Source organism: Staurois parvus, unplaced genomic scaffold (genome assembly GCF_062004578.1).
Source record: "Staurois parvus isolate SC_StPar_1 unplaced genomic scaffold, SC_StPar_1.0 ptg000089l, whole genome shotgun sequence".
Taxonomy (NCBI): Eukaryota; Metazoa; Chordata; class Amphibia; order Anura; family Ranidae; genus Staurois; species Staurois parvus.
Window position 1 is genome coordinate 3,118,101 of NW_028317885.1, and position 15,834 is coordinate 3,133,934.

The 15,834-nt window shown below is 44.6% G+C and overlaps 1 protein-coding gene across 1 annotated transcript in view; it reads left to right on the forward strand.

Annotated features, from left to right (window-relative positions):
* The window catches only part of CEP152 (centrosomal protein 152), a 144,191-nt gene that overhangs the window by 38,680 nt on the left and 89,677 nt on the right, over positions 1-15,834 (forward strand). Inside the window, exons 2-7 of the mRNA XM_089670325.1 lie at positions 7,399-7,523; positions 9,495-9,601; positions 12,565-12,628; positions 12,712-13,038; positions 14,025-14,190; positions 14,277-14,417. Coding sequence (XP_089526451.1) covers positions 7,434-7,523; positions 9,495-9,601; positions 12,565-12,628; positions 12,712-13,038; positions 14,025-14,190; positions 14,277-14,417 — 895 coding nt within the window. The 5' untranslated portion in view covers positions 7,399-7,433. The remainder of the gene's footprint in view (positions 1-7,398; positions 7,524-9,494; positions 9,602-12,564; positions 12,629-12,711; positions 13,039-14,024; positions 14,191-14,276; positions 14,418-15,834) is intronic.

A 15,834-nucleotide genomic window follows, 5' to 3' on the forward strand; every position in this document is an offset into this window, starting at 1 on the left:
ATTGGTCCCCACTGACACCATGGACAGGGCGCGTTTGGTCCCCACTGACACCAAGGACAGGGCGCGATTGGTCCTCACTGACCAGAGATTGTAACACCCACACCAAGGACAGGGCGCGATTGGTCCCCACTGACACCAAGGACAGGGCGCGATTGGTCCCCACTGACACCAAGGACAGGGCGCGATTGGTCCCCACTGACACCAAGGACAGGGCGCGATTGGTCCCCACTGACACCGAGGACAGGGCGCGATTGGTCCCCACTGACACCGAGGACAGGGCGCGATTGGTCCCCACTGACACCGAGGACAGGGCGCGATTGGTCCCCACTGACACCGAGGACAGGGCGCGATTGGTCCCCACTGACACCGAGGACAGGGCGCGATTGGTCCCCACTGACACCGAGGACAGGGCGCGATTGGTCCCCACTGACACCGAGGACAGGGCGCGATTGGTCCCCACTGACACCGAGGACAGGGCGCGATTGGTCCCCACTGACACCGAGGACAGGGCGCGATTGGTCCCCACTGACACCGAGGACAGGGCGCGATTGGTCCCCACTGACACCCAGGACAGGGCGCGATTGGTCCCCACTGACACCGAGGACAGGGCGCGATTGGTCCCCACTGACACCGAGGACAGGGCGCGATTGGTCCCCACTGACACCGAGGACAGGGCGCGATTGGTCCCCACTGACACCGAGGACAGGGCGCGATTGGTCCCCACTGACACCGAGGACAGGGCGCGATTGGTCCCCACTGACACCATGGACAGGGCGCGATTGGTCCCCACTGACACCATGGACAGGGCGCGATTGGTCCCCACTGACACCATGGACAGGGCGCGATTGGTCCCCACTGACACCAAGGACAGGGCGCGATTGGTCCCCACTGACACCAAGGACAGGGCGCGATTGGTCCCCACTGACACCATGGACAGGGCGCGATTGGTCCCCACTGACACCATGGACAGGGCGCGTTTGGTCCCCACTGACACCAAGGACAGGGCGCGATTGGTCCTCACTGACCAGAGATTGTAACACCCACACCAAGGACAGGGCGCGATTCGTCCCCACTGGCACCAAGGACAGGGCGCGATTCGTCCCCACTGGCACCAAGGACAGGGCGCGATTCGTCCCCACTGACACCAAGGACAGGGCGCGATTCGTCCCCACTGACACCAAGGACAGGGCGCGATTCGTCCCCACTGACACCAAGGACAGGGCGCGATTCGTCCCCACTGACACCAAGGACAGGGCGCGATTCGTCCCCACTGACACCAAGGACAGGGCGCGATTCGTCCCCACTGACACCAAGGACAGGGCGCGATTCGTCCCCACTGACACGAGATTGTAACACCCACACCAAGGACAGGACGCGATTCGTCCTCACTGACACCAAGGACAGGGCGCTGTTCGTCCCCACTGGCACCAAGGACAGGGCGCGATTCGTCCCCACTGGCACCAAGGACAGGGTGCGATTCGTCCCCACTGACACCAAGGACAGGGCGCGATTCGTCCCCACTGACACCAAGGACAGGGCGCGATTCGTCCCCACTGACACCAAGGACAGGGCGCGATTCGTCCCCACTGACACCAAGGACAGGGCGCGATTCGTCCCCACTGACACCAAGGACAGGGCGCGATTCGTCCCCACTGACACGAGATTGTAACACCCACACCAAGGACAGGACGCGATTCGTCCTCACTGACACCAAGGACAGGGCGCTGTTCGTCCCCACTGACTCCAAGGACAGGGCTCGATTTGTCCCCACTGACCAGAGACTGTAACACTGACACCAAGGACGGGGCGCGATTGGTCCCCACTGACACCAAGGACGGGGCGCGATTGGTCCCCACTGACACCAAGGACGGGGCGCGATTGGTCCCCACTGACACCAAGGACGGGGCGCGATTGGTCCCCACTGACACCAAGGACGGGGCGCGATTGGTCCCCACTGACACCAAGGACGGGGCGCGATTGGTCCCCACTGACACCAAGGACGGGGCGCGATTGGTCCCCACTGACACCAAGGACGGGGCGCGATTGGTCCCCACTGACACCAAGGACGGGGCGCGACTGGTCCCCACTGACACCACGGACGGGGCGCTAATCTCCCCCACTGACACCACGGACAGGGCGCTAACCGTCCCCACTGACACCAAGGACAGGGCGCTAATCGTAGACCAGATGATGAAGCCGTACTTAGTTTCCCGAAAAGCCAGACGCTGGTACAAAAAAGTGTCTGTTTATTTATTTCAATTGGCTGTATATAACGCTTTTGTTCTCTATAAAGCAACTGGACATAGTGAATCCTACCTAAAATTCCAGTTAGAGATCATCAGGGCCCTTTTGTATCCAGAAGGTGCTGCGCCCCAAACCCCTCTCCCAGTTGCAGTTAGCCGGCTGCATGAGAGACATTTTCCCGATACCATTCCTGGTACCCCAACCCAAAGAAGACCCCAAAAAAGATGTCGTGTCTGCAGCAAACGTGGAATTAGGCATGACAGCCGCTATTGTTGTCCCTCCTGTCCTGGCCAACCTAGCCTCTGCGTCAAGCCCTGCTTCCGCCTCTACCATACACTAGTGGACTATTAGTATAGGGTACAGCACGGCACAGTTCAGGGCACAGTTACACAGGGTCTCGAAAGATGTTAGGTAGTCAGGAAACTGGCTATCGCATTTGGAGAGACCCTACCATCTGTTTTAAAAATGTTTAAAGTTTGAAAAAAAAAAAGTTAAAAAAAAAAAATTAAAAGTACAAATCCCCCCCCCCCCCAAAAAAAATAAAAAAAATTTAAAAACCAAAAATAGTTAGTTTTTGTTGTTGTTTTTTGTGATTGTTCTACTTTTACAGTTTTATTGTTACTGTTTTATTGTTAATTATTTCTGTTTGTAGGAATGCTTTCAGCTGCAACACTGACCTGTTTATTCTGACAGCAACAGGAACTTGCTCTCAGAATGGACATAAATCAATGTGGGCAGCGCTGTTGGATGAGATTTTTCATCCGCAGTTAAAAAAAAAAAAAAAAAAAAGCATATATGCCAAAGCATGAGGGCCTGGGGTGGCCAGTGGGTGGATGGCCCCTATGCTTCGGCATATATATTTTATATTTGTTGGCACATTTCATGTGTGCCCACCATTAGAAGTAGGTGGATTTAGGGAGGTTTTCTAATGGTGGGCATGCCACCACACACTTTTCCTTATAAAGTTGTTTTATTGAGTTTGTTTTATTGTTAACCATTGTTGATTTCTTTGCAGGAATGTCAAACTGCAGCACTGACCTGTTTATTCTGACAGCAACAGGGTTTTGCTTTCAGAATAGACATAAGTAGGTGTGTGCAGTGCTGACGGATGAGATTTTTCATCCGCAGTTAAAAAAAAGAGAATACATGCCAAAGCATGGGGGCCTGGGGTAGCCAGTGGGTGGATGGCCCCTATGCTTCGGCATATATATTTTATATTTGTTGGCACATTTCATGTGTGCCCACCATTAGAAGTGGGTGGATGCAGGGAGGTTTCTAATGGTGGGCATACCACCACACACTTTTTCTGGCAGAGATTTCTTCTCTTTGTTTTTTCATTCAGCCCACAGGCTGCATAAAGAAATAAAGAACATAGCATATTCACCCAACAAGGACCAGCGACGTACTGGTACATCACTGGACTTTGGTTATACCAGGGTGATGCCTACAGCTGCAGGTATCATCCTGGTATCATTTTTTCAGCCGGCAATGGGCTTTCATGTAAAAGCATTCCTAGTGGCTAATTAGCTGCAGGATTGCTTTTACAAACAGCAGAAGAAAATGCCCCCCCCCCCTGAGATAGCATTAAAAGTGATAAAAAAAAAAATTAAAGGGACAGTGTAAAACGAATTAAATAAATCAGAAAAAAAAAAGAAAAAGTATCCTCGCCCATCCGCGCACGCGCACACCTGCGGTCGTGAGCGTTGACCCTGTGCCAGTATGGAAACAGCGACTGCACCATGCATGTGAGGTATCGCCATGAACGTTGGATCAAGGGCAGTAATTATAGCTCTAGACCTCCTCTGTAAATCTAAAATGGTAGCTTTTAAAGGCTTTTAAAGCGTTGCCTATAGATATTAAAAATGTATGCAGTTTGTCGCCATTGCACAGGGCATGCGCAATTTTAAAGCATGTCATGTTTGGTATCTATTTACTCAGCATAACATCATCTTTTATATCATACCAAATAATTGGCCAATATATTGTGTTTTTGTGCATTAAAATTAAAAAAAGTGTATATTTTTCAAAAAAATTGCGTTTGAAAAATCGCTGTGTAAGTAATTTGTGAGATAAAAAATTGCAGCACCCATCGTTTTATTTACTAGGGTGTCTGCTCTAAAAAAAATATATAATGTTTGGGGTTCACTTTAATTTCCTAGCAAAAATACTGATTTTTTTAATGTGAACAAAAAGTGTCAGAAAAGGCTTGGTCTTCAGGTGGTTAGAAGAGTGAGTGATGTGTGGCATAAACTTCTGATGCTAGGCATAAAATGCCCCCACCCCCCAAAATGACCCCTTTTTGGAAAGTAGACACCCCAAACTATTTGCTGAGAGGCATGTTGAATCAATAGAATAATTTATTTTTTTAGCACACGTTTTTGGAAAATGACAAAAAAAAAAATTTTTACACAAAATTTTCATTTAAATAATTTATTGCTCACACATGCCATATGTATATGTGGAATTACTCCCCAAAATACATTTTGCTACTTCTCCCAAGTATGGGGGTACCACAGGTGAGAGACATTTTGGCAGTCTAGCCAAGTACAGGACCCCAAAATTCAATAAGCACCTTCAGGCTTTTAAAGGGCTTTATTTCCTCATTACACTTCCTGACTACCTATCACTGTTTCGGAGGCCCTGGAATGCCAGAATAGCACCCCCACCCCCCCCAAATGACCAATTTTTGGAAAGTAAACACCCCAAGGAATTTGATAAAAAGCATGGTAAGTATTTTGCAGATCTCATTTGTTGCCACAAGTTTTTGGAAAATGAAGACAGAAAACAAAAACATATTTTTTCTTTTCTTTTTTATATTTCAAAACCTTGTGAGGAAAAAATGAGATCTGCAAAATACCTACCATGCCTCTTTTTAAATTCCTTGGAGTGTCTACTTTCCAAAAAAGGGTCATTTGGGAGGGGGTTGGTGCTATCCTGGCATGTCAGGGCCTTCAAAACTGTGATAGGTAGTGAGGAAGTGAAATGAAGCAGTTACGCACCTTCAGGCTTTCAAAGTGGTCATTGGATTTCAGGCTCCTGTATGTGGCTAGGCTTCCAAAACGTCTCACACGTGTGGTATCCTCATACTCGGTAGAAGTAGCAGAATGTTTTTTGGGGTGTAATTCCACATATACCCATGACTTATGCAAGAAATGAATCATTTAAATGACAATTTTGTGTAAAAAAAAAAAAATGTTTTGGTCATTTTCCAGAAACTTGTGGAAAAAAATAAATCTTCTATGGACACAATGGGGTTTATTTACTAAACCTGGAGAGTCCAAAATCAGACTTCCTTCTGCATAGAAACCAATCAGCTTCCAGGTTTCATTGCCAAAGCTTCATTGAACAAGCTGAGGTTAGAAGCTGATTGGTTTCTATGCAGAAGGGAGTCTGATTTTGGACTCTCCAGCTTTAGTAAATAAACCCCAATATGTCTCTCAGCAGATAGCTTAGGGTGTCTACTTTCCGAAAAGGGGTCATTTGGGGGTGTTTGTTCTATCCTGGTATTTTAGCACCTCAAGAGATGTGATGGGTGTCACTACTTGTAGCATGAGGCGATACCTGGACTCTACAGAGGTTGCACAGGCAGTCCAACTCCTCCAGGATGGCACATCAATACATGCCATTGCCAGAAGGTTTGCTGTGTCTCCCAGCACAGTCTAAAGAGAATGGAGGATATTCCAGGAGACAGGCAGTTACTCTAAGGGAGCTAGACAGGGCTGTAGAAGGTTCACCCTGAGCACATGTGACAGACATGAAAGGGTCTGGAAAAGCCATGGAGAATGTTATGCTGCCTGGAAAATCATTCAGCATGACCATTTTGCTGGTGAGTCAATGATGGTCTGGGGAAGCATATCCATCGAGGGACGCACAGACCTCTACAGGCTAGACAATGGCACCCTGACTGCCATTCTTGGACCCATTGTCAGACCCTACGTTGGTGCAGTGGGTCCTAGGCATCCTGGAGGATGAAGGAATTGATACCATTGAATGGCCACCACGCTCACCTGACCTAAATCCAATAGAACACCTCTGGGATATCATGTTTCAGTCCATCCGATGCTGCCTGGTTGCACCTCAGACTGTCCAGGAGCTCGGTGATGCCCTGGTCCAGATCTGGGAGGAAATACCCCAGGACACCATCCATTGTCTCATTAGGAGCATGCCTTGACATTGTCAGGCATGCATACAAGCACATGGGGTGTGTGTGCATATTGTATTAAAAATACTTTTTTTTTTTTTTCTGTACACAATGTAGATTTACATGTCTGTTTTGTACAGCACTATTAAAAACAATGGGCTGCATTTAGATCAGTGTAAAAAAAATTGTATTGCTCAGTAGGGGGCCTCCCCTGTTCAGGTCAGCTGCGTGCACAGGGGAGATGGAGGAACATCTGTTCCCTCATTTCGTCTGTGATGGATGAAGTTGGAAGCAAAGAAGATTTCATCCCTTCAGGTTTCAGTGCTGTCATTTTCTGGCCAGTACAGCCAGGGAAGCATCTGATCAAAATCGATCTGTCTCTGATCAGATGCTTTGAAGGGTAGGGGAGATACCTGCCACTGGCCAAACTTAGCACAAGGGTTTTGTTCACCCCTTATAATAGCAATAAAGTTAAATGAAAAAAGTGTAAAAGAAAGTTTTTAAATAAAATAAAAATAATAATGTTAACTACTCCCCTGTTCGTACACAAATGCAAAGATGCATGTAGGTCTGGAAATGACACAAACGTCAGAGTGCGAGCAAAAATACTGCTGCCAGAGCTCATGTGTAACTCTAAACTGATAACCTACAAAGGACAGTTTTCAGCACTGTAGCTTAAATGTATTTTTTCCTGAAAATTTGCGTTTGGTAGATGCCTGCGGAAATATTATGTGACATAAAAAAAAAAAATGTAACATCCACCATTTTTTGTTTTCCAGGACCTCCATGCAATCAGAAAATATATAATGCTTGGGGTTTCTAAAATAATTTTTTGTTACATGTATGTGAGAAATGTCAGAATCAGCCTGGTAGCCAAGTGGTTAATCAGTGTTGGTATATATATATTTTTTTTTTGGTACAAATAGATTGATACTATGGGGTGCACACACTTCTGATTGATCCAATCCAAGTAACACGTTCTGTATAATTCTTTAATTTATTGTTCCCTCTAGGTTATTGGCCCTACAAATAGATCTGATCACACACCATGTCTATAGACTTTGACAGTGGAGCATTACAGACCCAGCAGAATGATAATGAAGAGTATGACCAGGAGGACTATGCCCGGGAACAGTTGGTGAGAACGCAGATCTCCTATGATGTGGATAGGTGGTACAGAATGTACAATGCACATACACCATGTGTCCCATTCATTCTACACACCGGGGACTCGTTATGTCGCACCATCTGCCGTGTACTCCCTACCTGAGCTGTATTGGCTGAATACCAATTATTATTATTATCCAGGATTTGTATAGAGCCAAAACTTTACAAAACAAAGGGAGACCTTGTAGTCACATGCATGTATTTAACATATCAGTGTAGCAAATGGCTGAATACGAAGTTGAAATACATTTTTGTAAACCATCTTAATTATTTATGAATTGCCAATATTTATATAGTGCTTGACAGTAAGTTCACTTTTTTGGGGAAAAATAATAAATGCACGTATTTCTGGAGACAAAAATGTGCATTTATAATCTTTTGTTCCCGCAGGAGCCTGGAAAGCATTGCATCTGCAACTAAAGGGACTTTTTTTTATTAAGAATACATATTTGCGTGCGTGTGTTTTTTTTTTTTTTTTTTCTTTTTTTTTACTGGAGTTTAGTATCCCTTTTAAGGCTGCATGCACACGGGGCGTTTTAATAACGCTGGTTATGTTGGCTGTGTAAAGTCATGTTGAAAACGTGAGTTTTTCAGCATTTATGTTTACAAATGTTTTTATAGAGGGATAGACTGCAAAATCAGCACAACTTCATGAGGTATAGTATACATCCAGAAAAAGGCACGTAATAATAGTATTATGAAACATAATCCTAGAAAAATAAAGTTGAAGTACATGAATGAGGTAGGAAGTAAGATATGCAGAACAACCGCGCAACCAACAAAGATTCAATGCCAATGGATGTGTATTCCAACCATCCCATTTTCTGTTGAATATGTGCATCCTATCCAGCAATGTATATTGAATACATTCCATGCACCATGTTTTTTAGCATTTTTGTATTAGTGTTTTGTCGCATTTTTCGCTTTTTTTTTTTTTTTTTTACCCCCTCCCACTTTTTTTTTCTTTTTTTGTTAAAAAGGTCCAAAAACGCTGGTTTGCCGTGTTTTTCAGCGTTAGAGCGTTTTTACAGCTAAAAAACTCATCTAGAAACCCATTAGTCCTGGGATTTTTTTTCCAGCCAAAAAACATCTGACAAAAAAGTTGAATACAGTTTGTGTGTGTATGGACACATAGGATAACATGCTGGGGGGTTTACTGGCTGTAGAAAAAAAACGTCAAAAGCCAAAAACAGCCGCTGTAAAACCATCCCGTGTGCATGAGGACTTAGGGTCACTTCACACTATAGAAACGCAGGTCGGATGAGTTTCTGCATGTACATTTTTGGTACATTCAGGTGTGTTTTTGATGCGTTCCAGTAAATTTTTTTCCGCTTTTATTTTCTTCAGTCAAAATAGGGACATGTGCATTCCAGTGTGTTTTTGGTGTGTTCAGTTGCTTTTTACCACATTTCAGTACAGTTCTGTGCAGGAAAAATGCAGCCTGTTCTACTTTTTTTTTTTTTTCTGCATATGGAACGCATTGGAACTGCAAGCACTGATGTGAACTATGACCATGACAACCATATAACCTACTTTGTGCGTTTTGGATGCAGCAAAAAAGCACATTGAAATGCTTGTAGTGTGAACTGCCCCTTGGAGCTGATTCACACGTGCGGTTCACAGCTAATTGACACAGTAGTTGTTCAGAGGTTCATGTCAGGTTTACAGCAGGTTCAGGACAGGATTAGATTTCAGGATTATCCTGTTCACACATATGCGGTTTAGAAATGGTTCCCATAGAAGTCAATAGCATGTAATCCGCACTGCTCAGAAATTGGACATGACTCTGTTTAACACTGCACTGAATCCGCACCACCAGTACACCGGACATATGTGAACAGGCACCATAGGAAGCAATGTTTTGTCACGTCTTGCGGATTGGATGCAGTTGAAACGTGTGTGTGAGGGCTTTGCATTAACAATTGTATCTTTTTCTATTCAGTTACAGCAGTTATTAACTGACCTTCCCCATGATATGCTTGATGACAGCCTCTGCTCTGCTTCAGAACCCAACTACAGTGACTGTAGTGACCATGACGTATCAGAACAGTAAGGATTTTTTTCTCTTTAAATGACCATTACTTCCCAAAAGATACACACTGAGATACTGTAAGCAATGTCACAGCCAAAATGGTTGTAGTTTTTGTTTTGCTTTATTAAAAGAGGTTCTAAAGGCAGAAAGTGTTTTTTTTTTTTTTTTTCTACCCTAATGCATTCATTGAAATAAGATAAAAAAACCTTCTGAGCGCAGCTCACCCCATTTCCCCCCCATACTTACCTGAGCCCCATCTCGATCCAGTGATGCGCATGGGAGCAGCGGATCTGACTCCTCGTTGGCTTACATAGCAGCGGGGGCCATTGGCTCCTGCTGCTGCCAATCACAGCCAATGAGGAGCGAGCGAGGGGCGGGGCTGAGCCATGCTCTGCGCGTGAATGGAAGATATCTATTAACAGGACCACAGGTGGGTGGCACTGGTGGGCGGCACTTTTGGGCCTCATGCTGTAACAGCGTGAGGAAAGTGCAGCCGATAACTGGCAACTGTATTTACCCGATGATGTGCTGTGTCATTGGACACGACTGATCACGTGGTAAAAGGCCGCTGTGATTGGCCTTTTACCACATCATGTAATCAGCTTTGTTCGTAGGATCGCCAGGTGTGCACCCCCCGGGGGCACGCAGGAGCACATGTTCTGGGAGGACATCCTATGACGCCTTCCTAGGACTGGGTAACCGCGCTGTAGCCATCATTTGGCTATAGCATGGTTACCAAGTGGTTAAGGTGCAAACTCCGTTTTACAAGTATATATTTGTTACAATGCTTTGCTGTCCATCACAAATTATTATATTCCCCTCCCCCCCCCTCCCCCAGTCGCATTTCTCAGGCAGTACTGTCACTGCATGTGGCCTATTTATTCATGTGGCCTAGCCATGAGCTAAAGGCTAGGCTTGCCTTTCCAGTGCAGTATTGAAGAAGCCCATTTGGCTTTAAAAAAGACCCACTGGCTAAACAAAGAAAAAAAAAAAAACCCCAAAGAAACAATGTATTTATGGCCAGTGTTGAGAGTCAAAATGTTTGGCTGTTCAAATATGTTGGAAAAGTTCAGTTTCAATGGGATGCGCTCACTTTTTGACATGAATGTGTACCTGTAGGGTTCCCAGACACTCTTATGCAGAAGGTATGTTGCGTTTATCAAGTCCGCTTTTTGATCTGCTCTTTTTTATTTATCAGTGAAGCCACTCATCAGATTTAGTAGATAATTAGGAGTAGGAGAAAGGCCTGGAAAACCCCCCCAGAAAGATTGGGGGCAAAATACATTCCCCCCCTCCCCCAGTTTTTTTTTCTCAAAGCTGTTTTTTTTTTTTTAAATTGAAAAAAAAAAAGCGTGGCATATGTTCTTTTAAAATTAAAAATATATCTATGACATGGTATTCAAACTACATAATATAAGACTGTAATGAAAGATTGCTGAGACTTTATGTAAAGTCTTAAATTATTCTCTCAGCTGAAGTCTAGCAAATCCTGGAATACAATTCAGGCAACACTTTACTTCTCAATTCAGTTCTCAAACTAGAGAAATATACATTTATGCCACTAGGGGGCACTGCGGGGCAAAGGCTCCAGTTTAGTGTGCTTGTGGGCTCCGTCTCCTACAGTTCGGTGATTTGAAATCCCTGTTCTTCTCCCTCCTCTTTCTGCAGCACCTCTGGGACGGATCAGAGTGATGCAAGGAATGGGGGCGGTGGGGAGGGTGTATGGTGTCCACCTTTTTTTTTTTTTTTTTTTTTTGGTTCTGAAAAGGTGAACAGTTTTAAGTGGTGCCAATCAATTTTTTTTTTTTAATTTTGTTTTTGCACAGAATGTTAGAGTTAGAGCCTGTATAAGGTGCCTCCTAACCCAAAACCCTTTGGTTGGAGTTTACTTTTTTGTCTTTTGTCCACTCTACAGATTATTGGATTAGGCTACGCATAGCACCAGCCGAAAATCCTTTGTGTGCTTATAGTAACTTCTTAGAGTGGTTGTAAAGGCTCAAGGCTCATTCTATGCCTGAAGGTAAAAAACCTTTCGTGTGCAGTGGCCCTCCCAGCCCCCCCCAAATCCTTACCTCTGATCCAGCAATTGCCTCGGCTGTATAAGGACTCTACCTCGTCATTGGCTGAGACAGCAGCTGGAGCCCTGTCAGTCAGTGAGCCAAAGAGGAGAGAGCAAGGGGCGGGACCTAGCCACGGCTCTGTGTCTTATGGATGCATCGAGCAGCAGCTCAGGAACGAGCATGCAGCGGTGCCCCCAGGGCAAGCAGCTTTCTCTGGGGGCACTGCTTGAAGGGAGAGGAGCCGGGAGCGCCAGCAGGGACCCAAAAAGAAGAGGATCAAGGCAACTGTGTGCAAAACTAGGTAATTATGACATGTTTTTTTTTTTATGGAAAAAAAAAAAAAAAGCTTTGGTATCACTTTAAGCTGGCCATAGATGGGGCAATTTGCTTTCCTGCAGGCAAGGGTACCAGGAAAGAAAATCGCTCGATTCCTCCATCAGCCAAGTCAATGTTGATGGGGAATTCCACCTGGGGAGCCATTGTGTCCTTTCAGCAGGATGGGGCTGGGGGGAACCATCCCTGCCGGGAGAACACAGTAATTACTGCTAGCAGCTATAATAGCCACTAGCAAAAAATTTTATGTAAATTCCGACAGGCTGGCTGTACCCAAGTTGATCGACTGATGGGTACACTTAACCTGCCCATTTGTGATTTGAATTTCAGCCGGTCCCTGCTGAACTGGCCAAGAATCAAACCCTCTATGGCTGGCTTTAATTAGTAAGGCAGTTAGATGCCATCGGTTACCTTTCTTTGCCTTATTGAGTAAACTTTATGATCTATCCATCACCTCTGAACCTTCATAATGTGTTGTTTACGATTTATGAGAATGCTTACCTTTTTACTTTATCTTCAATGCATTAGTAAAAAATAATGTATGATATGGCAGAACTAACAGTTTACTTCCTGAATTTCATTACAAGTAATAAACCCTGGCACCCAGAGACACAATGGGGACATGACGGAAGAACATCTGACTGCCAAAATGTAAGTTTTTGTCTTTGATTAACTTGTTGTGACTTTTATATTTGAGAGATGACCTTGTCCTGAACATTCCTCCTCCTTCCTAGCAATACCCAGGTAAAGCAGTTGCTCCACAGTATATGGGCCAGCAGATTGGACCTCTAAGAAGTGAAGCAGGCGGTGATAAAATACGCAGTGGTTGGGGAGCCCAGCACAGCGATAATGAAGATATGTTTACAGATAAATACAGCAATTACAGAAAGCATGGAAATGAGGAGTCCAATGTGGGAAGCTTCCATAGTGATGATCATTATGATGGACCTGATCATTCCACAGGTGAACTGTATCATCTTCCCGAGGACTTTCAGCCATACACCAACGGTGGATATCAGCTCGGTGAAAACTTTTCAGATTCCAGTCACAAGCAGAATCAGGTTTGCTCATATTTGGTGTGTGGAATGTTTTATTTTCCTCTGTGGTTACTGTAAATTTCCACACTGTCATGGTAGGTAGGCTGCGTTCTGGTTGGCTGTCACAAGAAGTACAAGAAATATTCAGTAAGTAACAAAGACGGTTGAACGGCAGAAGATTTTGCCTCTACCCTAAAGCCTCTTTTACACAGGTAGGAAGGGGGCAGTAAGAAAAAAAAAATGCTCCGTGACCTCACACCTCTAACTAAACTCGGTGGCCACTCCAATTTTAACTTGATGCTGCCTGTCAAATGGACTGCGGTGTCAAATGCAGTGCACTATTTCAATGCAGAATCTCTCTAAAAATATTCCCATGAATGCAATGCACCTCTCAATTTTCAGAGAGGTGGGGGGGCTGTAGGGACTGCTGCCTGTGTGAAAGGGGCCTTAGGAAAATAAAACCTGCAGAGTGCACTATAACACATCAGTTATTTACATTTTTAAAGGAAAAAACTTTTTTTCTTCTTCACAAGAGCCTGTAGAACATTTCACCTGTGGTCAGTGGATAGTGGGTGCAATGTCAGGCTCCTGCAGACACTGCCTACAACTCTGTGCCCATATCTCTGTACAAGCTGTCCGTTTTAGTGCTGTCATAATTGTCAGTGGACTACGAGGGGCGCTCATCAGCACCCTCACAGTCCATTGAGAACTACAAGCTGTCTGCTGCTGTGGTAGTTTCTTCATTCACAGATTTGTGTGAATGAATGACCCGGCTGTGTAGGTGGAGCCCTGCCCGCTGTCGCAGGTGAAGCGGTTAAGGGGAGAAGTAGGCAGGAGCTGGAACATGTTACACCCTAAATATTGGTGTAATGTGTTCTAAGAGGTGAACTTAGCCTTTAATTCTCCAAAATGGCTTCTTGCATATAGAATAGCAGTCCATGTTACTGGTTTACCGGTTGTGTGATGTTTACTTGTATGACATGGCTTAATGAGTTCTTCCATTGTCATAGATGTTCACTGCCACTCAAGGAAACGGCGACCATCCTGAAGACTCTATCCCAGTCCGATACAACCCATACCAGATACATGGTTCTCATAAAGATATAAAACCAGATGCAGCAAAAAGACTTGACAATTATGAAGACCTTCAAAAAGAGTTCCTGGATACTGGGGAATGTAAGGGCTTTATTTAATGTTCCTGTGTAAAATGCCTACATTATATGGTGAATTGATAGGAAAAATGTTACTGCTGTATTTTTTAGGTACTTCTGGTAACATGCAGTTTGTACAATTACAAGTCCTTTACAAAGCAAAAGGAAGGCAACTTGAAGAATTGAATGGAAAGCTAGAAGAAAGTGAACGGCAACTGAGATACCTCAACCATCAGCTTGTGATAATTAAAGGTGAACTCCCTTGCTCTGTGCCCCTTTTTAAAATATCATTGCAAAAGTTTGGTAGTGTAACGAAGTGTGCACGGTGGATGCACCATAGAAAAACGGTAGACTGATCTATATTGCCATCCAATCAAGATGTATTGAACACTTTCCACACCACCAGCAGTTTCACGCTTGGTTCACATCTGTGCGGATGATGCCGCTGTGGATCCGCAAGAAAATCCGTGCAGCCACACCACCCGCACAGAGGACTGTGGACCCGCAGGCGGATGTCATTTGTTGTAATGGCACGCCGCCTGCACTGGAAACCGCAACCGTACTGCTTTTTTCAAAGAAGTCCAGGGACTTGTTCCCTGCCTGTCACGGGGCACGGGAGTCCATTCAAATGAATGGGCTCTCGTGCCTGCGCGAAACGCGGAACGCACGGCCGCATATATGTGTACCAGGGCTTAATGAATCCTGTAATGACTGTTCTGTTTTCATCCTTTAGTTGACCTATATTGTGTGCACTGTGAGATACAGTGACAGCGTTTTTTCACAGCACTTTATTGAAATAAGTGACATTTCAGTACAGTTGTATTCACTACAGCTGTGCTGTGATGTGGTTCATGTCACAATCTGCTGCGTTGAAACAAAACAATGGCATGAATCAACACCATTATATTATGTTCATAGCCTTGTAAAATTTGTACACAACTTATGTAATCACAGAATGTGGCGTATCCTGGCATGTGCAGGCTGTTTAGGCCCCATGCACACAGGACGTTTCCCTAACTCGCCTAGAAGCCTCTCCTCTTGTCAGCAGCGTTTTGACAGAAACATCTGGTGCTTGTAAAAGTGTGTAATGCGTTTAGGCATGTTTAGCTGCATCAAGCATTTGGGCGTTTTCATTTAATTGGCGAGAATAAATTATTTATTCTGGCTATTGAAATGAATTAATGCTTAAGCGCTAAATGTGCCTAGCATTAACGCATGTTTAGAAATGTTTACGCACTTTTTTAGAAGAGTTTTTTTTCCTGCCAAAACTCTGCTGCTCCTGGCAGTGGGTTATTTCTCCCTCTAAATACATATGACTCTCAACTCCCCTACAAGTTTGTGTGCATGGACACATAGGCTAACATGCTGGGGAGTGCTGGAGAGGCAGAAAAAAAAAACGCCAAACGCCCCTAGAAGCAGCTGTAAAGTAGGAAAACTGCACATTCGGGGTTACGTGTGTGTATAATATATTAATATATATACCGTATATATATATATATATATATATATATATATATATATATATATATATATATATATATATATATATAGCTCAAGGGAGACAATACAGCAACGATACAGTTCAATACAAGAGTGTTAGGAGCGCTCTGCTTCTCGGAGCTTACAATCTAAGAGGTAGGGGTTAGTGGTACAAAAGGTGATAACTGGT